We start from the raw sequence: 26,309 nt of genomic DNA on the forward strand, positions 1-26,309 counted from the left end.
TTCTAACATCTACGTGAAACCAGTAGGGGAGGCCATCCATCCTATGATACCCCCATTATGTACAGGTAGCCCTGGACTTATAACATTTCATTCAGCGACCATCTGAAGTTACAACAGTGCTATAAAAAGGTGACATGACCATTTTTCACACTTACGACCATTGCAGCATTCCACTTGTCACATGATCAAAATTATGACGCTTGGCAATTGACTCATATTTGTGAGTTTCAGTGTCCTGGGGTCATGTGATCTCCTTGGAGATCCTCCTGGATTCATGGCTCCTGCTTGAGAAGATCATAGGTGGGGGAGGGGATTTGCAGAGATTTATCTGGTGCGCCAACTGCGTCCTTTCCTAGACCAGGGAGGCCTTGCACAGGCCTCAATCATGCCTTGGTCACCTCCAGGTTGGATCACTGCCCTTGACCACCTGGAAAGTCTAACTGGTCCAGAAAGCCCCAATGCACAAATTAATGAGGGCCTCTAGGTTGCCCATATCACATATTTGTTGCTTGAGCTGCCGCAGGCTTTGTTTCTTTACCGGTGCAATGGAAGATGCTGGTCATCCCATTTAAAGCTATTTCTTTATTATAGCAATTGCTCTTGGCATTAATACCCCACCCCACTGTGCTTCATAGCACCCTCGGCTTAGTGTCAGAATATTCTCCCCAACAATCTGGGTTCTTATTTTACCAATCTCAGAAGGATGGAGGGCTGAGTTAACTTCAAGCTCCCTCACGATCGAATTCCAGGCTGTGGGCAGAGTCAGCCAGCAATAATGCATTCTCACCACTGAGCCAACAGAGCATCTGTTATTAATGTTGCACATTATTATTTATGCATCTATCTGTTCAACCAGGTCAGATAGGGTGGGCATGCACCTAGCCTCTTCCCTTAACTATTGCCACCTGATAGGAGCTAGGAAGTGAGCCTTTTCCGCTGCAGATCCAGCCCTATGAGACACTCTTCCCCATGAAGTATAGCAGGCCATTATCTGTATTAAAGTTTTATTACTGCAAGCCACCCACTCACCATGAGTTGGGTTGGCATATACATTTTCTGAACCAATAATATATTTATGTGAAGAAATAGCTCAAGGCGGCAAACACACTTAATACAGATGCAAGTTTGCTTTCACTGTCCCAGCACAGCAGTTCCCCTTGACTCTTGGGAAGGGAGCGACCACACTGGGCCAGAGAAAGGAAGCTCAGATCTTCTCCCTCATGTTTGATACTAAAACACGTTTGACTAAAAAGAATATGGCAAGAAATTAAAAGTTTAGTTTCTCAGCTGGGCTTCCAATTAGAGAAGAGAAATGAAATTCAACATTCCTCTACACACATCAAATTTTGCCTGTGTAATTTCTTGTGTCTGAAAAAGGTAGTATAATATGTGAAACATTTTCCACAATCTGGGCATTTGAATGGTTTCTCTCCTGTGTGTAACCTTACATGATTTATAAGGCTGGTCCTACTACTGAGATCTTTCCCACAATCCGGACACTCATACGGCTTCTCTCCTGTGTGAGTCCTCTGGTGTATCACCAGCTGAGAATTCCATCTGAAATTTTTCCCACAATCTACACATTTATATGTTTTCTCTTCCGTGTGAATCCTCTGGTGTTTCACCAGGTAGGAATTCTGACTGAAACATTTCCCACAATCAGGACATTTAAATGATTTCTCTTCTATGTGAGTAGACTGATGTTTCACCATGTCACGTTTCCAAGAGAAATCCTTTCCACAATCTGGGCACTCATATGGTTTCTCCCCTGTGTGAGTCCTCTGATGACTAAACAGGTAGGAATAACAAGTGAAACCTTTTCCACACTCTGGGCACTCATACGGTTTCTCTCCCTTGTGAATCCTCTGGTGTTTCACCAGGTAGTAACTCTCACGGAAACTTTTTCCACAATCTGGACACTTATATGGTTTCTCTCCTGTATGAGTCCTCTGATGTCTAACCAGGTTGGAAATGCGAATGAAACTTTTCTCACAATCTGGACACTTATATGGTTTCTCTCCTGTGTGAGTCCTCTGATGTTTAACTAGGTTGGAATTGTGACTGAAACTTTTCCCACAATCTAGACACTTGAATGGCTTTTCTCCTGTGTGAATTCTCTCGTGTATCACCAGGTTGGAATTCTGACTGAATCTTTTTCCACAATGCAGACACTCATACGGTTTCTCTCCTGTGTGAGTTCTCTGGTGTATTATCAGCTTGGAATTAAGCCTGAAACTTTTCCCACAATACAGACACTCATACGGTTTCTCTCCCGTGTGACTCCTCTGGTGTATCACCAGGTTGGAAGTATGACTGAAACTTTTCCCACAGTACAGACACTCGTATGGTTTCTCTCCCGTGTGAGTTCTCTGGTGACTCACCAGCTTGCAATTATGACTGAAACTTTTCCCACAATACAGACATTCATATGGTTTCTCTCCTGTGTGAGTCCTCTGGTGCTTTACCAGGCTGGAATTCTGACTGAAACTTTTCCCACAATCCAGACACTCAAAGAGTTTCTCCCTAATGTGAGTCCTCTTGTGTCTCAGCAGGTTGGAAGTATGACTGAAACTTTTCCCACAGTACAGACATTGAAATGGTTTCTCTCCCGTGTGAGTCCTCTGGTGACTCACCAGCTTGCAATTCTGACTAAAACTTTTCCCACACAAAGGACATTCAAAGAGTTTCTCCCCAGTGTGAGTCCTCTTGTGTCTCACCAGATTGGTATGCATGCTAAATCTTTTCCCACCCTGGGAGCACTGGTAGTGCTGCTCCTCCTGCATCAGTCCTTCCATGAATAATGGGACTGCTGTTCTGAGTAAAGTTTTTGGCACAGTCCAAACATTTGCATGGGTTTTCAAGGTGTTGATGGACTTATGCAAAAATCATATGTGATCTGCAATCCGTGTTTTTCCCAAAATAGGCAGTCAGTGGGATTTTTCCAACACTGATATTTGTGAAATTCATGGAGGCCAAAAATATTTCTGATCTCTTGTCTGGTGGTGCTTTGATCCAAGACGCTTTCCTTCCTCAAATGCTTTAATGCCTTTGTACTTTTTCATGCAATATTTTCTTGAGTTCCACATAATCTATTTTTTCTACCTGACAACTGCTGTTATTGTCTCCTTTGTCTCCCTCCATCTGTTAAGGAAAGAGAAGAGTTTTAACACTTTCTGGAGGAAATGGAAAAGATTCTGATTGATGGTTTGTTTTGCATTTTAACACAGCTCCTCATTCTCTGTTGTCCGGAGTGCTCTTCTTGGCATCCTCTCTGACTATAAGATTCATATTAATGGATTAGTTTCATTAGTGTTTAAAAAAATTGCTGCTGAACCTGTGAAAACAGAAAAAAAAATCCATCTATTACTATGAAAAAGCAAATATATCAAAATGCTAATTTAACCTCTAAGATTCATTATGATTCATCAGGCACAAAGGAGACCAGCAAAATCAAAGTTCAGCTATCCACTCATATTTCAAATCATGGAATTCTCTTCTTGGCTTGGGTAAATTATTATCATTGCAAATAGTTGTTACAAAAATACCTGAAAATACTTAGGTCTATACATATACATATACATGCACACATAAATACACACCTATAAATTTATATATGTGGAAAATCTATGTGAATTTCGGACTTTGAAACGGTGCCCAAAGCCTATGCGAGATTTAAAGCACCCGTTTTACCCCCGAAAGTCCTCACTTGCCAGGAAAACACGTCAATAATATCACAAGGAATGAAGACCGAGGGAGGCAGGCTGTTAAAAAATATGAAATAAAGATTTTTTAAATGTCCCAATTTTTCCATCTCCCAGCAGAAAATCACAGGCAGCAGTTTTAAATCATGCAGCGTAAGGATAAGAACATTTGGGGAGAGAAAGAATATGCTGCAGCAGCAGACCCTTTTCAGCCTCGTTCCTTCGCTGCTTCCACACCGCGGAGGAAAAGAAACAGCCCGACTTGCTCCCGGCTTCCCCTCGACCTGCCCTCCACTCACCTCCCGGGGGCCGCTTCCACCCTCGAGACAGCGGAAGAGCATCCACCGACGCCATCCTCCTCCCATTAAGTGAGCCGGAAGAGGAAGTTCCTCTGCCCTTTCCCCAGAATCCTCTCTAGCAGTCCAATCCTCTATCGTTTCCAGTTGTTCCGGCTCAGCCTCTCTCCCTCCCGTATGACGTTGGCACTAGCGATGCGGCTGCTGTGTACAGAACTGTATTCTCTGCTTTCCAGGTACGAGTGTTGTTTCTCTGTAGAGCGCCATCTAGCGACATAAGGACATCACGCTCGTCCTATCTCTTCCCTAAAGAGTTTGCAAGGCATTTTCATGGATTCTCTGGTTCTTTAGGGGCCATCAAGTCGTATTCGACTCTCACCGAGCACATCGATAGCTTTTGTCCAGGACAATCTATCCTAAACCTTTTCTTTCAGGTCTCCCAAGAGGGCAGTCATCGTCCCTCTTCCTGCAACTAAATTAAAGGTGGTGGTGGGGGAATTATGTACAACAGCCAAGGAGAAAGTGCACCTCCCTTGAGGGCTGTTGAAGATTGTTCCAGCCAGTTTTTCATCTTGGGGGTTGGGGGTGCAGAATAACTCCCTGAAACTTGCCTCTGCAATTTAGCGAAGCTGTAAAATTGAAGCTTGACCCCTTGTCTGGTCTGTGATTTTATTTTCCTTTACTTCCACCTTTAGCTAAGAAGCACCCTATTTCCTACTGGTGCCCCATCCCGGCTAAGCAAAGGAAATTTGGGCTCGAATTTCTGTCACAACCTGAGAACTACCGATATTTCTTTTCCAAGCTCAGGAGAGGGCTGGAAGTATCATTTCCCCCTTTTGGACATCCTGGCCAGCTTCATACCTTGAACATCAGTTTGTTGTGCATAAGAAAATCATGAGAGGCTTTCCTGGCAGAGGAATTCAAGGCATTGCTTCAGATTAAGACCTTTTCTAAGGGCAGCTGAAGAGGGGAATGAAAGGCTGGCAGCCTGGAACTTCAACTCGCCCTCGGCCTGCAGCTCTGACTTTGCCACCCGTAGAAAGGGCTGTGCAGGAGAAAGACACCTGGGCCCTTCTCGGTCTGGGTTCAGGCTGAGGCACATCACCAAAATGGCATTGGTTGCAACTCTCGTGGACTTTAGGAGGCCTCAGGATAGACGGGGTGCAACCATTATGTCCTTGCTGGACCTCTCATCAGCTTTCAATACTGTATCATCGACCATGATATTGAAGGGATTTTATTGTGCTTAGGATTTTACTATGCTTAAGGTTGATAGTAGTAGTGTTATTTTGTAACCATTTTATATTGATACTACTAGTGATATTTTGTAATCATCTTATATATAATTTTGTTCATGTGCAAGCAGCTCTGTAGGAGCCTTATATTGGGAAATTATTTACATAAAAGCAAATGTTTCATGCTAAATATAGAGGAGATTGCTTACATGGAAGGAGCAACGTGAGATTCAGTGGTCCGGGAAATAAGGAGAGGGAAGGTGAGCTAGCCTGGATTGATGTGTAGGAGTCATGACCTTGGAATTTGTTTTTCTGTGCTTCCTTAGTCCTGGTATGGGGACTTGAGTCTCTTTGTTCTGAAAGGGTATAAAGAGTGGAAGAAATCTTTTGTGTGTGTGCCTTCATACCTCTAAGCAGCCACGAAAGGGAATAGGACACCCAACTCTGTTTTGATCGAAATAAAATTTGTTTTCTTGCTAAAACTTCAGCTCAGGAGTTTCTTTGGCTTTTTAAAATTCCTGTGTAGCCCAGAGAAGTATGTGAGGTTAAGAGGAGAACCTTACAATATCCTTCTGAGCAGACTTCTGTCTCCAAGCCTGGTGTAGGACTCGCTGTCTATTTGAAATAAACAATCATAAGCGAAAAGTTCCAAGAGAAAACAATGGTAATTTATTTGTACTCCTTTAGAAGGGGGGTGCTGCTTGTGCATGCAAGCACACAGTGGAGACACCTCAAATCTGCAATATTTGTTCTTTATATTCCCCATTGCCAGTACAAATTTACCTCCCACCTCCTCTTCATTGGTGTAGTAATCATGCTGTCACAACCTATCCAAAGCTTCTAAAGTGAATGTATTATCTCCACCCCCAATTACTTTTCCCATTCCCCTAATTATATGGCCCCTGGCCCTTATTTACGAATTACCTTTTATGGCAGTTAGTTCCTAGGGGTTTTCTCTAAAGTTGCTATCATATCAGTAAATTCTGGTTAGGACCGGTTTTCAGCGTAGCAGAGACCTTCCTAGATGCAATTCTCAAACTTCAGGCTAGGCTCATGAGATTAAAATATATACAATTGATTTGCTTCACAGACTAGCATGTCTTCTCATAGTTCTGTGAAAACAATAAGCTCTTTTTCCCACACTGGTTCCACTTGGTGTGGAGTCGGGCCTCTCGCAATTCGGGAGGCCCTGGAACAAAAACCTCACACTGCTGCTTTCTAAGATCTACATGAAACCACTAGGGGAGGCCATCCATCCTGATACCCCATTATGTACTGGACGTATAACATTTCATATAGTGACCATTTGAAGTTACAACAGTGCTAAAAAAGTGACATATGACCACTTTTCACACAATTGCAGCATCCCCCGTCGTGATCAAAATTATGACGCATGGCAATTGACTCATATTTGTGAGTTTCAGTGTCCTGGGGTCATGTGATCTCCTTGGGGATCCTCCTGGACTCATGGCTCCTGCTTGACATCATAGTTGGGGGAGGGGCTTTGCAGAGATTTATCTGGTGCGCCAACTGTGTCCTTTCCTAGACCAGGGAGGCCTTGCACAGAGCTGAATCATGCCTTGGTCACCTCCAGTTTGGGTCACTGCCCTGGACCCCCCGGAAATTATAACTGGTCCAGAATGCCCCAATGCACAAAGTAATGAGGGCCTCTAGGTTGCCCATATCACGTCTTTGTGGTGCGAGATGCTGCAGGCTTTGTTTCTTTACAGGTGCAATTGAAGATGCTGGTCATCACATTTAAAGCTATTTTTTTATTATAGCAATTGCACTTGGAATTAATACCCCACCCCACTGTGCTTTATAGCACTCTCGGCGTACAGTGTCAGCATATTCTCCCCAACAATCTGGGTTCTCATTTTACCGATTTGAGAAGGATGGAAGGCTGAGTTATGTTCGAGCTCCCTCAGGATCAAATTCCAGGCTGTGGGCAGAGTCAGCCAGCAATACTGCATTCTGACCACTGAGCCAACAGGGCACCTGTCATTAATGTTCCACTTCATTATTTCTGCATCTATCTGTTCTACCAGGTCAGATAGGGTGGGCATGCATCTAGCCCCTTCCCTTAACTATTGCCATCTGATAGGAGCTAGGAAGTGAGCCTTTTCCGCTGCAGACCCTGCCCTAAGAGACACTCTTCCCACTGAAGTATGGCAGGGCATTATCCTCCTAGTCTTCGGTAAAGCAAGGAAGATCTAATCCTGTGGTTAACGTCTCCAATTTAGCTCTTTGCAAGGAGAAAGATGACCTCTTTTGAACAAGAATGGCACAAGGAGGGCCATAATAGGGCCAGGTGGCCTGGTTAATTTCTAATTTGAACAAACGCAAGAATCACCATTTTGGGATTCCATGACCATCCAAATGCCATCAACCCTGCTAGAGTTGCCCTGTATTTGAGGGCAAAGGTGGAGGCTTTGAACGTTGCCATTTTGCAACATATGCGATTTATCAGTTTCTGTATGAAGGCTTTACTACTGCAAGCAACCCACGATGAGTCGGGTTGGCATATACATTTTCTTAACAAATAATATATTTATGTGAAGAAATAGCTCAAGGCGGCAAACACACTTAATACAGATGCAAGCTCGCTTTCACTGTCCCAGCACAGCAGTTCCCCTTGACTCTGTGGAAGGGAGCGACCACACTGGGTCAGAGAAAGGAAGCTCAGATCTTCTCCCTCATGTTTGATACTAAAACACGTTTGACTAAAAAGAGTATGTCAAGCAATTAAATGGTCAGTTTCTCAGATGGGCTTCCAATTAGAGAAGAGAAATGAAATTCAACATTCCTCTACACACATCACGTTTTGCCTGTGTAATTTCTTGTGTGTGAAACAGGCAGAATAATATGTGAAACATTTTCCACAATCTGGGCATTTGAATGGTTTCTCTCCTGTGTGTAACCTTACATGATTTATAAGGCTAGACCTACTACTGAAATCCTTCCCACAATCCGGACACTCATACGGCTTCTCTCCTGTGTGAGTCCTCTGGTGTATCACCAGCTGAGAATTCCATCTGAAATTTTTCCCACAATCTACACACTTACATGTTTTCTCTTCCGTGTGAATCCTCTGGTGTATCACCAGATCAGAATTCCATCTAAAATTTTCCCCACAATCTACACACTTATATGGTTTCTCTTCCATGTGAATCCTCTGGTGTATCACCAGGTAGGAATTCTGACTGAAACATTCCCCACAATCACGACATTTATATGGTTTCTCTTCTATATGAGTTGACTGATGTTTCACTAGGTGACATTTTCGATAGAAACCTTTCCCACAATCTGGGCACTCATATGGCTTCTCTCCTGTGTGAGTCCTCTGATGTTCCACCAGGTAGGAATAGCAAGTGAAACCTTTTCCACACTCTGGGCACTCATATGGTTTCTCTCCTGTGTGAGTCCTCTGGTGTATCACTAGGTAGTAACTCTGACGGAAACTTTTCCCACAATCTGGACACTTATATGGTTTCTCTCCTGTGTGAGTCCTCTGATGTTTAACCAGGTTGGATTTTCGAATGAAACTTTTCCCACAATCAGGACATTCATATGGGTTTTCTCCTGTGTGTATCCTCTGGTGTCTCACCAGGTAGGAATTCTGACTGAAACTTTTCCCACAATCCAGACACTTGAATGGTTTTTCCCCTGTGTGAGTTCTTTCATGTATCACCAGGTTGGAATTCTGATTGAAACTTTTCCCACAATGTAGACACTCATATGGTTTCTCTCCTGTGTGAGTTCTCTGGTGTCTTACCAGCTTGGAATTCCGAGGGAAACATTTCCCACAATCCGGACACTCATACAGTTTTTCTCCTGTGTGAGTCCTCTGGTGCTTCGCCAGTTCAGATTGGCAACTAAAACCTTTCCCACAATCTGAACACTCATACAGTTTCTCTGCCCTATGTGTCGTCTGGTGTTTCACAAGATTGGAATTCTGATTGAAACTTTCCCCACAATCCGGACACTGATACGTTTTTTCTCCAGTCTGAGTTCTCTCATGTTCCACCAAGGAGGAATTGCAGCTGAAACCTTTTCCACAATCTTGGCACTCATATGGTTTCTCTCCCATATGAGTACCAGGTAGGAATTCTGACTGAAACATTTCCCACAATCAGGACGCTCATATGGTTTCTCTCCTGTGTGAGTTCTTGTCTCTCACCAGATATGGAAGTTACTTGGAGGTTCTTTGAGTCAAACTGCTGTTTTATTCCTCAAAGGCTTTAATTAATGCCTGTCCATCTTGGCTATCCAAGGGACCTTTTCTTTTCCACTGACTCCTAGTTGTTTCCACTTTTTTTTTTAACATGAATATTATCCCTCTTGACTTCTCGTGTAATGTTTCCTTGAGTTGCACATAATCTATTTTTTCCAGCTCAAAAGTGTGTTCTTGTTATTCTCTCCCTTGCTTCTCATCTGCTGAGGAAGGAGAAGAGTTTTTACACTTTCTGGAGGAAGTGAAAGAAATTTTGATTGATTTGTTTTGCGTTTTAATGTTGCTTCTTATTCTCTGTTGTCCAGAGTGCTCTTCTTTGCATCTTCTTTATCTGTAAGATTCATATGAATGGTTTAGGTTCATTATTGTTTAAAAAATGGGTGCAGGACAAGTGAAAGTAGCAAGACAAAAAACAAAAAAACAACCCCATATATTATCATGAGAACATCAGAATTCTATTTAACGTCTAACATTATGATTCATTTGGCGTACAGAAGACTAGCAAAATTCAAGTTAAAAATATTGATTCAATCATAAAATTCTCTTTTTGGCTTGAATAGATCACACATGTATGCACACACATGCCCACAGAAATAGACACCTAAGAATGTATGTATTTCTATGTGCAGCTACGTCCGTATTTGAATCAGAATAGAACTAGAAAGGACATTGTGGGTCTTCTAGCCGAACCCCCTGCTCAAGCAGGAGACCCTAGTCTAGTCTCTTCTTAAAAACCTCCAGTGGTGAAGCACCCACAACTTCTGAAGGCAAGTTGTTCCACTAATTGTTCTCACTGTTAGGCAATTTCTCCTTGCTGCCAGGTTGCTTCCTTCCTTGATTAGTTTCCACCCATTATTTCTACTCCCACCTTATGGTGCTTTGGAAAACAAACTGACCCTTTTTTCTTTGCGGCAGCCCCTCAAATACTGGAATACTGCTATGGTGTTGTTCCCATCCCCCAAAGTCCTTCTTTTCTCTACACTTGCAAAACCCAAATCCTGCAACCATTGTTCAAATGTTTTAGCCTCCCGGCCTTTACATTTCAGTTTCCCTCCCATATAATGAAGAAGAAGAAGGAGGAGGAGGAGGGGGGGGGAAGAGAAGAAGGGGAGAGGGGGGAGGAGGAGGGGGAAGGGGGAGGGAGAGGAGAAGAAGAGGGGGAAGGGGAGGAGGAGGAATGGGAGGAGAAGGAGAAGGGGAGGAGGAGGAGAAGGAGGAAGAGGAGAAGGAGGAAGAGAAGTGGAGGGGGAGGGGGGGAGGGGGGAGGGGGAGAAGGAGGAAGAGAAGTGGAGGGGGAGGAGGGGGGGAGGGGGGAGGAGGGGGGAGGGGAGGAGGAGGAGGAAGAGAATTGGAGGGGGAGGAGGGGGGGAGGGGGAGGGGGGGAGGAGGAGAAGGAGGAGGAGGAGGAGAAGGAGGAGGAGGAGGAGAAGGAGGAGGAGGAGGGGGAAGGGGGAGGGAGAGGAGAAGAAGAAGAGGAGGAGGAGGAGGAGGAGGAGGAGGAGGAGGAGGAGGAGGAGGAGGAAGAAAGAAGAGGGGGAAGGGGAGGAGGAGGAAGGGGAGAAGGAGAAGGAGAAGGGGAGGAGGAGGAGGAGAAGAAGGGGAGGGGGAGGAGGAGAAGGAGGAGGAGAAGGGGAAGGGGAGGAGAAGAAGGAGAAGACCCCTGCTCAGGAAACCCTATACCATTTCAGACAAAAGGCCGTCCAGTCTCTTCTTAAAAACTTCCAGGCAGAAGTTTTAAATTATACAGCATTAGTAGTAATAACATTTGGGGGAGAGAAGGAACATGGAGCAGCAGCCGACATGTTTTAGCCTAGTATTTTGCTTCGCTGCTTCCACACCGTGGAGGAAACCAAACGGCCGAATATTCTCCCGGCTTCTCCTCCGCACCTGCCCTCCACTCACCTTCCAGCTACTGCTTCGACCCTGGGAAGAGCGCGAGAGCCGCCCTCCAACTCTCCATCCTCCGAAGGATGAGCCGGAAGAGGCGGTTCCTCTGTCACTCTTCTCGCCTCGACAGCCTTTCTAGCAATACTCGCTGGTTTTAACTCCTTTCACCTCAGCTGCCGTTTTCCAGGCGCCGGTGTTGTGTTAGAGCTCCACCTAGCGGCCAGAAATACACTCATTTTCTCTCTCTCTGTATCCGGAGTTTCAAACATTTTTTAATTAAGTGCCGTTTTCCATTCTTAGCTACCACACGCATCACTTTTCTCCAGGACGATCCAAGTCTAGTCGCTCCAACTGAGCCAGGAGCTTCTTTTGCAGGAGAAACAAAATGTGCCATCAGGCAACAAGAAAAGGGCACCTCCCTTGGGGAATCACTGAAGTCTATACCAGCCAGTTCTTTCTCTTGGAGGTGCAGGATAAATCTCATCACTGAACATTTCCAGGCAGCTTGTCCGGTTCCATGGCACAAAATGCTTGTATCCCATCTATCCCAGGCCCTCCAAAAGTCCATGAGCATTGCAACCAATGAGGTTTTGATGATGTGTCCCGGCCTGAACCCGGCCTGAAAAGGGATCAGGTGACTTTTTCCTACACAGCCCTTTCTCCGGGTGGTAAAATCGGAGTTGCAAGCAGAAGATGAGTTGACGTTCCAGGCTGCCAGGCTTTCATTGCCCTCTTTCCGCTGTACTAATGGAAGATCTTAATCTGCAGCAATGCCTTGAACTTCTCTGCCAGGAAAACCTCTCATGATTTTCTTATGCATAGCGCACTGCTGTTGAAGGTATGAAGCCGGCCAGGATGCCAACTGTCCAGAAGGGAGGAAATGACTCTTCCAGCCTTCTCCTGAGCTTGGAAAAGAAATATAGGTTGTTACTCTGGTTGCGACAGAAATTGGCGCCATAATTTCCATTGCTGTGAAACGGGTCTTATAAAAAGTAAGGGGACCACTTTGCTTAGTGAGGGCAATCCTGGCAGTTCCACATGTCATTACAACTCCAGGACCTTGTGGGTCATTAAGGTAGGATCTCATGTGACGGCAACGTGGGAAGAGGTAAGAGTCCCAGGCAAGCAGACCAGCAAGTGAGAGCTGCAGTTGAGAGATATAGAGGGCTCGGCTCCTTTCTGGGGTTGAGAGAGGAATTGAGAGTCAAATACTAAAGCACAGGACTCATTAGAATTAGGGCCCTCTAACTTTTAGAATAGAATAACAGAGTTGGAAGGGACCTTGTAGGTCAGGGGTGTCAAACTCAATTTCATTGAGGGCCGCATCAGCATTCCGGTTGCCCTCAGCGGGCCGGGTGGGTGTGGCCAGGGTGGGTGCGGCCTACTGGGTGGGTGTGGCCAGCTCTACACTGTTATCGTCAAGGGTGCCTGTGGGGGCCTGGGCAGGAGTGGGATAGATCTGAGGGTCTCTGGCAGAAGGGGGTGGGACCAGGGCAAGTGCCACTGGAGGACCCTTGCTGTTCCTCTCAGACCATGCAGGGGGGAGGCTTATGGAGCTAAGATTGAATGCATTTCAGCATAGATGGCCACCACAAAATTGGACTTTGGCTCTCAGCAGGCCTGGGCCAGGGCCAAGGCAGCGGGGGCCGTTCCCTGTTTTCAGGATAGCTTCACGGGCCGCATGAAACCACTTCGCGGGCCGCATCCGGCCCCCGGGCCTTGTGTTTGATATGTCTGTTGTAGGTCATCTAGTTCAAGCCCAAGCAGGAGACTTACACCATTTCTGACAGATGGCAATCCAGTCTCTTCTTGAAAGCCTCCCAGTGATGAAGCACCAACAACTTCTGAAGGTAGTCTGTTCCATTGGTTGATTGTTCTCACTGTCAGAAAATTTCTCCTCATGTCTAGGTTGACTCTCTCCATGATCAGTTTCCATCTGTTATTCCTTGTCTGGACTTCAGATGCTTTGGAGAATAGGTTGACCCCCCCCTCCTCCTGCTATCATGTCTCCCCTGGTCCTTCTCTTCACTAGTCTAGCCATGCCCAGTTCCTGTAACCATTCTTCATATGTTTTAGCCTCCAGTCTTCTGATCATCTTTGCTGCTCTTCTCTGACTTTTTCTAGAGTTTCAACATCTTTTTATAGTGTGGAGACCAAAATTGGTTGCAGTATTCTAAGGCTTTATAGAGTGGTGTTAATATCTCACATGATCTTGATTAAATCCCTGTTAATGCAATTTAGGATTGCATTGCTTTTTTTGGCTGCAGCTGCACACTGTTGGCTCATATTTAATTGATTGTCCACTAAGACTCCAAGTTCCCTCACAGTTACTGCTATAAGCCTGGTTTCACCCAATCTATATGTGTAATTTTTGATTTTCTTGCCTAAGTGTAAGACTTTACTTTTCTCTGAATTGAATTTCATCTTGTTAGATAGGGCCCCGTGTTCAGGTCTGTCAAGATCCCCCCCCATCATCTAGGGCCGATGGAGTGGCCTGAAGCTGAAAGGCTGTTTCTTGGCTGCCAAACAGCTGATAAATGCGAGGCCTGGAGCACAGCCGAAGGACGCTCACAGGACTGGAAGGCTGCAGTGCTGCAGCTCCCATTGTCCCTTCCTTCCTCGTTCCTTCGTCCTGTCCTACGCCGCCCAGACCCCAGCCTGGTTTTGGCAGGCAGCAACACATCACGGCCTGCCTGTGTGCGCGCAGAGGAGAGGAGAGCACACAGGCAGGGCGGGGATGTGGCCGGTTCACCTCCCGTTTTCAGGCACGTATGTTAGAACCAACTACTTCTCCCAGTCATTTTCCCCCTACATTTTTCCCCCTGAAGCTGAGTCGGAGAGCTGCGTCACTCTGGCCGTTTGGGCCTTCTACTTTTACGCTCCGGGAGTAGCTTGCCTTTCAAACCTCCGATAATTAACGGAAGAGGAAACCTGCTGCAAAGGCGCATCTCCTGAAAAAAGAAAGGCGATCAGTCAGCCAAGAGCCCGGCTGTTTCAGATTTTAAGCCTGCGATACAAGCAACAGTGTGCGCTTCTCCCAGCCCGGAAGGGGCTATCAGGCTAGCGCTTGTTGTGAAGTAAGAAGAGGGAGGGGAAGGGCCACACAGATCTTGCTGACCTGCGTTCACCAGAAGAATCCAGTTGCTGCACAATGAGTCCCTGGGGAGGGCGGGGCCTTGCTCTGCACCTGTGCTCTTCGCGCTTCCCCTGCAGGGCACGTTCAGTAGGGTTTGTGCAGGCTGCCACCAAGCAGCGTTTTCCACAAACAAATAAGCTGGGAAGGAACGGGGGGGGGGGAGGAAAGCGACAAGGGGGAGGGGAAGGAAGGTGACGCCGCATACCACCAGCCAGGTGGTCACGTACCACCAATGGTATGTGTACCACCGGTTGAAAAGCCCTGACCTAACCCAGAGAATATGCATGATTAATAATTGAGAGTTCTGACTAGCGCCTAAAAAACCCACCCATCAAATAACAGCGTTGATGGTGGCTGAGTTGGGACATCAAACAGGAGGGGGGGGGGCAACTGAAGTGAAAGGAGTTAAAACCAGCGAGTATTGCTAGAAAGGATGTTGAGGAGAGAAGGGCAGAGGAATCTCCAGGCTCACCCATAGGAGGATGGAGGCATGGGGAGGGGGCAACTCTCCTGTTTTTCTCAGAGCCGGAAGGAGCAGCTGGAAGATGAGATGAGGTCAGATCAGAGAAGAGAAGAAGCCGGGAGCAAGTGGGGCTACCTGGTTTCCTCCATGATGTAAAAGAAGAGAAGCAACTCTTCCTTATTCCTTCCTAACCCAGATTTTACTCAACTGGTTCTGTAAGCTCTAAAACGGGTGACTTCAATTCTCTATTGCAGTGGTTCTCAACCTGTGGGTCGGGACCCCATTTGGGGTCGAACGACCATTTCACGGGGGTCGCCAGACAATGCAGTCCGCCTTTTTTTTCCCTCTTTTCCTTAGCTGTGCTACTCCCTTTTATTCTATTGGCTTTTGAAAGCCAATAGAATAGACTCTCTTGAATAGAGTCTAATTCTATTGACTTTCAAAAGCCAATAGGAATTGTCCAGGCTGTCTCTTCCCTGCTGAGCCCGCCAAAAGTCCCATTCTGCAAATGGTGCTGCACCAGTTGAGTAGTCCTTGACTTACGACCGGTTGAGTAGTCCTTGACTTATGACTGGTTGGGGGTCGCGGCATTAAAAAGGTTGAGAACCACTGCTCTAGTGGTTGGAAGATTTTAAAAGTCTCCTTGAAGTTAAGATTGATTCCCTGGGATTTTATGGACATATTGTTTTCTTTATAGTCACTTTAAGAATTTTCTGCATTAAACTATGAATCCTACTCCAATATTTCTTTGCTTTATCACATGTCCAAGCACCCACAACTTCTGAAGGCAAGCTGTTCCATTACTTGTTCTCACTGTTAGGAAGTTTCTCCTTAATTCCAGATTGCTCCTCTCCTTGTTTAGTTTCCACCCATTGTTTCATGTCTTGTCTTCTGATGCTTTAGAAAATAAACTGATCCCCTCCTCTTTGTAGCATATTCCCCCCCCCGCGCCCCATCCTCCTTTTCCTAAGACTGGCCAAACCCCAATCCTGCAACCGTTTTGCATAGGTTTTAGCCTCCAGGCCTTTAAATTTTACTCTCTCCCACTTCCCAGTACAAAACTACAGGCAGAAGTTTTAAATTATACAGCACAAGTGTAATAACATTTGGGGAGAGAAAGAAGCAGCCGACGTGCTTCAGCCTAGTTGCTTCTCTGCTTTTACACGTGGAGGAAACCAGGCAGCCCTACTTGCTTCCGGCTTCTCCTCCTGCCCTCCACTCACCGTCCAGCTGATGCTTTAGCCCCGGGAAGAGCACGAGAGCTGCCTGCCATCCTCCCATGGATGAGCCGGAAGAGGAAGTTCTTCTCCTCTTCTTCCCGATATCCTTTCTAGCAATACTCGATGGCTTTAATTCCCTTCAGCTCCGCTGCGCCCCCTCTGCTTGGAGGTCGGATCTCAGCCACCACTGATGCCACTATTAGATTGACGGTTCTCCTGGCCCTGTCATGTGACATCATGTTTAACGATCAGGCTTCTTAGTGGCACAGATGACAGTTCCAATTGTGGTCAGTAGGTGAGGATTACTTGAATGTGGATGTCACCAGAGGGATTGTGGACAATATTTTTTGCCCTTACTTGGCGCTGGGGACTTGCATGGGCAAAACTGGTGCTTCAAATCTTGCAGAGCCTTTAGGCATCATTTCATCAGTTAAAGCCCCCACATCTCTAAAATTAGATCAGAAAGTTTGACTGTAACCATTTTGGGAAGATTTGCAGGCGGAAAACACGTGGGTTTTCAACATATATACATTTGTAAGTGTGTGTAGTTATATTTGTGTCTGCATATATCTGCATCTATATAATCTTATCCCCCAAACCTCCCGCTATACGGCAGATATAAAAAGTCTACACACCCTTCGTAAAATGCTGGGTTTTTGAGATGTAACAAAAAAAAGAACAAGATAAATCAACTAGGCATTTTTCCCCACCTTTCCTATAATGTATAAACTGTATAATTCAATTGAAATACAAACTGAAATCTTTTATGGGGAAGAAATGACAATAAAAAAACAATTAACCTGGTTTCATAAAGATGTGCAGCCTTTCTTGTAGTACTTTTTGATTTTATCACAGCATGCAGAGCAGGGATCTTTGCACCAGCTTCCTGCAAACTGGTTGCCTCCAAGTGTTTTTCTTCAAGCTGCTTGGGAATAATATGGCTGAAAGATGGGAAGGCTGCTCTGAGCAATTCTGCCCCTTAGCAAGATTTAAACTCACCAATAACACAGACAGGAAGATCATATCTACCTTCCAACTAGATGTGGCTCAGAGGCAATCCCAGTGGGTGCTTCCGGGTTTCTCTTATGTTTCATTGTTCTATTAATAGGACGAAGCTGGCAACCGTTTAGACCAGGGGTAGGCAACCTTGGCTCTTTTATGATTCGTGGACTTCAACTCCCAGAATTCCTGAGCCAGCATGGCTCAGTTTGCAAACTCTCCCTTTCCCCTCAGGATGGCTGGCTCAGGAATTCTGGGAGTTGAAGTCCACGAGTCATAAAAGAGCCAAGGTGGCCTACCCCTGGTTTAGACAAAAAAAGCTTCATGAACTTTTAGGGAGTTGCAGCGGCTTTTTGTAATAGAATGCCCAGAACGGAGTTCCGGCACTTTTTTCGGATGGAACCTTGTGGGGTAGGCAAGGCAGGTTGTATGACATGTATGAGTTCCGGCAAAAAAAGCACTGGGCAGCAGACTAATCTTATAAAGTTAAGTACTGTCAAGCTTCACTCTTACAGCTCCACTAAGCTGCAGAGGCAGGTTTCAAGGAGTTATCTTGCACCCGCCCCGAAGAAAATGAAAAACTGGCTGGAACCATCTTCTCCAGACCCCAAGGAAGATGCCCTTTCTTATTGGCTGTTGTCCATCATTTCCCCTTACACGAGATTGATACTTTCCTTTGGTTTCGTTGCAGGAAGAGGGACAATGACTGCACTTTGAGGAGACCTGAAAGAAAAGGTTTGGGAGAGATCCTCGGGGAGAGAAGCTATCGATGTGCTCAGTGGGAATGGAATACGAGTCGACTTGATGGCACATAAAGAAGCCCGGAAACAATGAGAAAACCTTGCCAGAGCTTAAGGGTAGACATAGGACGAGAGTGATTTTCAGCCTTATGTCACTAGATGGCGTGCTACAAATCGGCAAGACGCGTGCCTAGAAGATAGAGAATAGAGTATAGCAGCGGTATCGCTAGTGCTAGTACCGGAGGGAGAGAGGATGAGCTGGAACGAAATGAAACCATAGAGTATTGGAATGCTAGAGTAGAGATGGAGGACAGAGGAACTTCCTCTTCCAGCTCACCCACGGGAGGAGGACGGCGTCGGCGGAGCCTCTTCCGATGTCTGGAGGGTCGAAGCGGTTCCTGGCGGGTGAATGAATGGAGGGCAGGTCGGAGGAGAAGCCGGGAGCAAGTCGGGCTGTTTGGTTTCCTCCCCGGTGTGGAAGCAGCGAAGGGACGAGGCCGAAACATGCCGGCTGCTGCTGTATAGGCTTTCCCTCCCCAAATGTAATCCTTATGCTGCATGATTTAAAACTGCTGCCTGTGATTTTCTGCTGGGCGATTTGGGACATTTAAGAAATCTTTGTTTTTCATATTTCTTAACCGCCCAGTTCCCTCCGTCTTCACGTAACACTTGATTCCTTGAAATTTTATTGACATGTATTTTCTTGGGAAGTGAGGAGTTTCTTGGTCAAAAGGGATGCTTTCTTTCAATGCTTTATAGGATTTGGACATCATTTTATTTCTAAACATTTTTACATACATAAATTCATAGGTTTGTATTTCTGTGTGCATATACATGTATAATCTGTATAATCTTTAGTATTTTCAGGTATATTTTATAATAACAATTTGCAATGCTAATAATTTGATTTATCGAAGCCAAAAAAAAAAAAAATTTCATCTTTGGATGTTTAAGAGTGAATATTGGAACTTGGATCTTGCTAGTCTTCTATGCGCCCAGTGAATTATAATTAACGTTAGTGATTTATCTACCATGGTGATATGTTAGTTTTTTTCACAGTAACATGGTGGTTTTTTTTGCTGTTTTCACAGGTTCTGCAGCCATTCTTTGAACAATAATGGAACTAGTCCATTAATATGAATCTTTTAGAAAAAGAGGATGCCAAGAGAAGGACTCTGGATAACAAGAAGCAGCATTAAAATGCAGAACAGAGCATCAACAAAAATCTTTTCTAATTCTTCCAGAATGTGTTAAAACCCTTCTTTTTCTTCAGCAAAGGATACAAGGGAGAGAATAACACAAAAAGAGTTTTGAGGTGGAAAAATTGTATTGCATGTATAAAGTATTGCATGTAAAGGTAAAAAGGTATAACCTCTGTGGGAAGGAAAAGATCCTTTGGATAGCCAAAGTCATTCGTGAAAGCCTTTGAGGAAGGAAAGAGTGTCTTGAATCAAAGCACCACCAGACGAGGGATTAGAAATATTTTTGGCCTAGTCATACATATAAGAATATCAGTGTTATAAATACCCGACACACTGCCTTTTTTATGGAAAACATAATTGCAAGCTGGTGATACACCGGAAGACTCACACAGGAGTGAAACCATGACTCCAGATTGTGGGAATAGTTTTAGACAGAAATCCCACCTGGCGATACACCAGCGGGCTCACACTGGTGAAAGATCTTATGAGTGTCCAGATTGTGGGAAAGGTTTTCAGCATAATTCTAAGCTGGTGACACACCAGAGGACTCACATGGGAGAGAAACCATTTTGAATGTCTGGATTTCACTAGTAGGTCTAGTCTTATAAATCATGTAAGGTTACGTACAAAAACCATTCCAATGCCCAGACTGCGGACAGTGTTTCACACAAACGAGGTGAAATTCGATGTGTGTAAAGGAATCTTGAACTCTGTTTCTCATCTCTCATTGGAAGCCCGGTTGCCTTATTCTTTTTAGTCAAACGTGTCTTAGTATCACCCATGAGGGAGGAGATCTCAGCTTCCTTTTTCTGGATCAGTGAGGTTTTTTCCTTTTATGGAGTCAAGGTGAATTGCTGTGCTGGGCCAGATAAAAGAAGCTTGGATCTCTTAAGATATCTTTGCCTTTTTCTACATATAATAAAAGGGGATATTCTATAAACATGTATACATTTATGTATGTATTTTTACTTACAAGAAAATGTATATGGCAGCCCAACTCATGGTGACTCCACATGGTTTACAGCAATAATACTTTAATACAGAAACCAATAAACCCCATATATTGCAAATGGCAAAATGCAAAACTTCAGCATTTAACGTACTTGCCCTCAAATACAGGGCACCTCTAGCAAGGTTGATGTCTTTTGGATGATCGTGGAGTCCCCAAAAGTTGATTTTTTGCTTTTATTCAAATTAGAAGTTAAACAGGTCTCTTCGCCTTACTATCTATATTCATTCCTGATGCCATTTCTGCAAGGAGTTAAATCAGAGAAGTTTACCTCAGGGTTAAGGACATATCAATTTGATCAATAAAGAATTTCAAAGACCTTCAGTGCTTCAGACAACTTGCACACAGGCAGCCTCAGCTGGACCATTTTTCAAATTCCTCTTTTCCTGATGAGGCCAAAAATATTTCTGATCTCTTATCTGGTGGCGCTTTGATTCAAGCCACTCTTTCCTTCCTCAAAGGCTTTAATTAATGCCTGCCCATTTTGGCTATCCACAGGGCCTTTTCCTTCCCACTCACCTCCAGGTATTTCCCTCTTTTTCTCAATTTGGCAATTATATCTTTTTACTTTTTCAGGCAATATTTTCTTGAGTTCCACATAATCTATTTTTCCCACTTGAAAACACTCTGTTCCTGTTATTCTCTCCACAGTCTCCATCTGCTGACAAATGACAAGAGTTTTAACACTTTCTGGAAGAAGTGGGAAAGAGTTTGATTGATGGTTTGTTTTGCATCTCCCTTAGATCCGTGGTTTTTCCTCTTGGGGATTAGGGGTGCAGGATAACTCCTCGAAACCTGCCTCTACAATTTAACGAAGCTGCAAGACTAAGGCTTGACCCCTTGTCTCTTCTGTGATTGTATTTTCTTTTACTTCCACGTTTAGCTAACAAACCCGGTATTTCCTATTGGTGCCCCATCCCCCCTTAGCTATGCAAATTCAGGCGCCAATTGCTGTCACAACCCAAGAACCACCCATATTTCTTTCCCAAGTTCAGGAGAGGCCTGAAAGAGTCATTTCCTCCCTTCTGGACAGTTGGCATCCTGGCCAGCTTCATACCTTCAACAGCCGTTTGCTGTGCAAAAGAAAATCAGGAGAGGTTTTCCTGGCAGAGGAGTTCAAGGCATTGCTGCAGATTAAGATCTTGTCTAAGTGCAGCTGAAGAGGGCAATGAAAGGCTGGCAGCCTGGAACTTCAGCTCGCCCCCTGATTGCAGCTCTGACTTGGCCACCTGGAGAAAGGGCTGTGCGGGAGAAAGACACCTTTGCTATCTGGGTTCAGCCCAGGGCATAGCAACAAAACAGCATTAGTTGCAACTCTCATGAAACTTTTAGAGGATTTGAGATAGACGGGGTACAACCATTATGTCCTTCCTAGACCTCTCATCAGGTTTCAGTACTATCGACCATGATATTCTGGACCAGCCTTGGGGACTAGAAATGGGAGGCACTTTATTACGGTGGTCCTACTTCTACCTCCATGTCTGGTTCCAGTTGGTGTGGGTAGGAGAAGAGGGGCCGAGTCTCGGACCCCTGCAGTTTGTGATGCTCTGGGACTCAAGTTTTTTCCTTTTCTTTTTTAACGTCTACATCAAGGGTAGGCAACCTTGGTTCTTTTATGACTCGTGGACTTCAACTCCCAGAATTCCTGAGCCAGCCATGCTGAGGGCAAAGGGAGAGGTTTCCAAGCTGAGCCATGCCAGCTCAGGAATTCTGGGAGTTAGATAACCTTTATTGTTGTTTTTATACTGTGGGCACAATGGCACACATCAAAAATGAAATTTAGTTGCCTGCTCTCAAAGTGAAACACATACATGACACACACCTAAACGTACTATGAACAACATATGTATAAACCCACATCCCTACATATACGTAGCAAATAAATATTAAATATAAAAGAGCCAAGACTGCCTACCCCTGGTCTACATGAAACCTCTAGCGGAGACCTCCCCATCCTATGATACCCAATAACGTACAGGTAGTCTTGGACTTACAACATTTTATTATCAACCATTTGAAGTTACAACAGCAGTTTAAAAAGTGACTTGTGACCATTTTTCACACTTGCAACCATTGCAGCATTGCCCTTCTCACGTGAACAAAATTATGATGCTTGGCGATTGACTCATATCTGACAGTTTGTGTTCTGGGGTCATGTGATCTCTTTGGGCGACCGAGCTGGTGTGCAACCTGGACTCATGGCTCCTCCTTGAGGAGATCATGATCGGGGGAAGGGCTTTGCAGAGATTCATCTAGTGCGCGAATTGTGTCCTTTCCTGGATCAGCCCTTGCACATGGGTCACTCATGCCTTGGGCACCCCCCGTTTGGATCACTGGCCTGAGCCACCCAGAAACTTTTAACTGGTCCAGAACGCAGCAGTGCACACAGCAATGGGGGCCCTTAAGTTGTGCATGTAATTTCTTTGTGGTGCGAGCTGCCCTGGATTCTTTTCTTTACAGGCGCAATTGAAGATGCTGGTCATCATCTTTAAAGCTATTCGTTATAGCAATAGCACTTACAATTATATACCACCCCACAGTGCTTTATAGCACTCTCCGTTTACCCTGCAAGAATATTGTTCCCAACAATCCGGGTCCTCATTTTATCAATCTCAGAAGGATGGAAGGCCTTGTCAGATCGAATTCCAGGCTGTGGGCAGAATCAGTGGCAATACTGCATTCTGACCACTGAGCCACCAGGGTACCTGTCATTGTTTTCCCACCTTTATTATTTTTCCATGTTATCTGTTCTACCACGTTCGATAGGGTGGACCCACTCCTAGCCTCTGCCCTTAAATATTGCCATCTGATAGGAGCTAGTAAGTGAACCTTTTCTGTTGCAGACTCTGCCCCTGAAGTATGGCAGGCTTTTATCCCCTAAGCACTGGGATAAGAGATGCCTGCACATCAGAAGCTTGACTCGGCACCAGGTTTTTTGGTTTTATGCCTTTGGTTTTTATAGTTTTTATGTTAATAATTGATTGTGAGCCAGCCAGAGTTTGTCATAATATGTCTGGCTGCATAAATGTTTTAAATCAATCAGAGGAAAAAGAGGAGTCTGCATTTCTTTAATTATCAAATTTATGTGACGCTAGTCCTGCGGTTAACTTCTTCAAGTTAACTCCTTGCAAGTTTTGAGCAAGAATGGCAACAGGCATGAACGTAGTTAGTAAGGCCAGGAGACCTGGTGAACTTCTTAACTGAAGTAAGAATCACTTTTGTGGGATTCCCAGACCATCAAAAATGCCATCCGCCTTGTTAGAAGTGCTCTGTATTTGTAGGGCAACATGTTAAATGCAGAGGCTTTAAGGTTTGCCATTTTGCAATATATGGTGTTATTGCTGCAAGCCACCCAAAGTCACCATGAATTGAGTTACAATATATATTTTCTTAACAAATAGAAATACATATATACATACATATATATTTATATCCTACCTTTATGTAGAAATAACTCAAGGTAGTAAACATACCTAATAAGAGATGCAAGCTCCTTTACTCTCGCCCAGCATGGCAGTTCCACTCCACTCCGTGAAAGAGAACTAGCGCACTGGGCCAGAGGCAAGGAAGCTCAGGTCACACAGAAAACAAAATTCAAGATTCCACTACACACAACACATTTTTCCTCATGGAATTTCTTAGGTGTGATAAGGGAGGTATTTTGTGCAAAACAGTTTGCAATCAGGACATCTGAATGGTTACTCCCCTATGTGTAACCCTACATGATTTCTAAGGCAAGATCTACTAAAATCGTTCCCACAATCTGAACGTTGATACGGTTCCTCTCCTGTGTGAGTCTTCCCGTGTATCACCAAACTGGAACTCCAACTGAAACTTTTCCCAGTCTGGACACTGATATGGTTTCTCTCCCATGTGAATCCTTTGCTGTATTGCCAGGGAAACCTTTCCTACAATCAGGATACTCATAGTTTCTCTCCTGTGTGAGTTCTCCGGTGTTTCACCAGAGAGGAATCCCATTTGAAACTTCTCCCACAATCCAAACACTCGTATGGTTTTCCTTCTGTGTGAGTAATTCGATGTTTCCCTAAATTGGCATTCTGACTGAAACTTTTCCCACAATCTGAACACTCATACGGTTTCACTCCTGTGTGACTCCTCTGGTGTATGATCAGGTTGGAATTATGAGTGAAACTTTTCCCACAATTTGGACATTTATATGGTTTCTCTCCCGTGTGAGTCCTCTTGTGTGTCTCCAAATTGGACCTGCAACTGAAACTTTTCCCACATTCAAGACACTCATATGGTTTCTCTCCTGTGTGAGTCTTCTGGTGTTTCACCAGGTAGGAATTCTGACCGAAACTTTTGCCACAATCCAGACACTCATATGGTTTTTCTCTTATGTGGGTCCTCTGGTGTATCACCAGGTTGGAATTCTGACTGAAACGTTTTCCACAATACAGACACTCGTATGGTTTCTCTCCCGTGTGAATACTCTGATGGCTCACCAGCTTAGCATTCTGCTGGAAACTTTTCCCACAAATTGGACACTCATATGGTTTTTCTCCAGTGTGAGACCTCTGGTGTATCACCAAGTTGGAATTCTGCCTGAAACCTTTCCCACAATCTGGACACTTATATGGTTTCTCTCCCGTGTGAGTCCTCTGGTGTATCACCAGGTAGGAATTCTGACTGAAACCTTTCCCACAATCTGGACACTGATATGGTTTCTCTCCTGTGTGAGTTCTCTGGTGTATCGCCAGAACAAAATTATGAGAGAAACTTTTCCCACAATAACACTCATATGGTTTTTCTCCTGTGTGAGTTTTCTGATGTTTCACCAGGTATGAATTCTGACTGAAACTTTTCCCACAATCCAGACACTCATATGGTTTTTCTCCTATGTGGGTCCTCTGGTGTATCACCAGGTAGGAATTCTGACTGAAACTTTTGCCACAATCTGGACACTCATATGCTTTCTCTCCTGTGTGAGTAATTTGATGTCTCACTAGATTGCCATTCTGACTGAAACTTTTCCCACAATGCGGACACTCATACAGTTTCGCTCCTGTGTGACTCCTCTGGTGTATGATCAAGTTGGAATTATGACTGAAGCCTTTGCCACAATCAAGACATTCAAAGAGTTTCGCTCCCGTGTGAGTCCTCTTGTGTGTCTCCAAATTGGAACTGCAACTGAAACGTTTCCCACATTCGAGACACTCATATGTTTTTTTTCCTGTGTGAGTCTTGTGGTGTCTCACCAGGTAGGAATTCTGACTGAAACTTTTGCCACAATCTGGACACTCATATGGTTTTTCTCCTGTGTGGGTCCTCTGGTGTATCACCAGGTTGGAATTCTTACTGAAACGTTTCCTACAATACAGACACTCATATGGTTTCTCTCCCGTGTGAATACTCTGATGACTCACCAGGTTAGCTTTCTGCTGGAAACCTTTCCCACAAATTGGACACTCATATGGTTTTTCTCCAGTGTGAGACCTCTGGTGTATCACCAAGTTGGAATTCTGCCTGAATCCTTTCCCACAATCTGGACACTTGTATGGTTTCTCTCCCGTGTGAGTCCTCTGGTGTATCACCAAGGAAGAATCCCATTTGTAACTTTTCCCACAATCTGAACATTCATATGGTCTTTCTCCTCTGTGAGTTCTTTGGTGTCTCACTAGATTGCCATTCTGACTGAAACATTTCCCACAATCCGGACACTCATATGGTTTCACTCCTGTGTGAGTCCTCTGGTGTATGATCAGGTTGGAATTATTACTGAAGCCTTTGCCACAATCAAGACATTCAAAGAGTTTCTCCTCAGTATGAGTCGTCATATCTCTCACCAAATTGAAATTCCAGCTGAAACTTTTCCTACAATCAAGACACTCATATAGTTTTTCTCCTGTGTGGCTTTGGTGTATCACCAGCTTGGAATTCCAAGTGAAACTTTTCCCAAAGTCTGGACACTCATGGTTTCTTTCCACTGTGAGTCCTGTGTATCACCAGATTTGTGTGCAGGCTAAATCTTTTGTCGTATTGGAAGCAGTGGTAGAGCTTCTCTCCAGAATCGGTCCTTCCATGAATCATGAAGAAGCTATTCTGAGTAATGTTTTGCTGCTCTCCAAACATTCCATGATTTTTCATAGGGTGGATCCTCTCGCGCATATTCAGCCGTGATCTGCAATCCGTATTTTTCCCACAATAGGCACTCTGTGGGTTTTTC

At 44.7% G+C, this 26,309-nt stretch overlaps 2 protein-coding genes and 1 long non-coding RNA gene across 3 annotated transcripts in view; 1 reads left to right on the forward strand and 2 right to left on the reverse strand.

Moving 5' to 3' along the window:
- Window positions 1-990: 990 nt before the first annotated feature.
- Window positions 991-13,395, reverse strand: LOC120305122 (zinc finger protein 850-like). Its single transcript, XM_039336538.1, has 4 exons — window positions 13,130-13,395; window positions 11,369-12,258; window positions 8,095-9,797; window positions 991-2,728 (listed from the first exon to the last, which is right to left on the reverse strand). The coding sequence occupies exons 3-4, from the start codon at window positions 9,353-9,355 to the stop codon at window positions 1,320-1,322; spliced, it is 2,670 nt and encodes an 889-aa protein (XP_039192472.1). The 5' UTR covers window positions 9,356-9,797; window positions 11,369-12,258; window positions 13,130-13,395; the 3' UTR covers window positions 991-1,319.
- Window positions 4,005-5,615, forward strand: LOC120305125. The gene is made up of 2 exons (XR_005555935.1): window positions 4,005-4,233; window positions 4,693-5,615. It is a non-coding gene; the product is annotated as an uncharacterized LOC120305125 (long non-coding RNA).
- An 8,711-nt stretch (window positions 13,396-22,106) lies between the features above and the next one.
- Window positions 22,107-26,309, reverse strand: part of LOC120305124 (zinc finger protein 208-like) — a 28,409-nt gene continuing 24,206 nt past the window's right edge. Inside the window, exon 3 of the mRNA XM_039336540.1 lies at window positions 22,107-25,868. Within this exon, the coding sequence (XP_039192474.1) occupies window positions 24,046-25,868 (1,823 nt within the window). The 3' untranslated portion in view covers window positions 22,107-24,045. The remainder of the gene's footprint in view (window positions 25,869-26,309) is intronic.

The sequence above is a fragment of the Crotalus tigris genome, unplaced genomic scaffold, assembly GCF_016545835.1.
Source record: "Crotalus tigris isolate CLP2741 ecotype Arizona unplaced genomic scaffold, ASM1654583v1 scf7180000017666.379230911805:20528666, whole genome shotgun sequence".
Taxonomy (NCBI): Eukaryota; Metazoa; Chordata; class Lepidosauria; order Squamata; family Viperidae; genus Crotalus; species Crotalus tigris.

Excerpts from the sequence above, each read along its gene's own strand:
- LOC120305122 (XM_039336538.1), bottom strand. The coding sequence starts at position 9,355 with ATGTTTCAGTCAGAATTCCTACCTGGTACTCATATGGGAGAGAAACCA. Across the intron at positions 2,729-8,094 it reads TGGAAAATGTTTCACATATT|ATACCAATCTGGTGAGACAC; the intron begins ATTCTGCCTGTT and ends GATTTAGCATGC.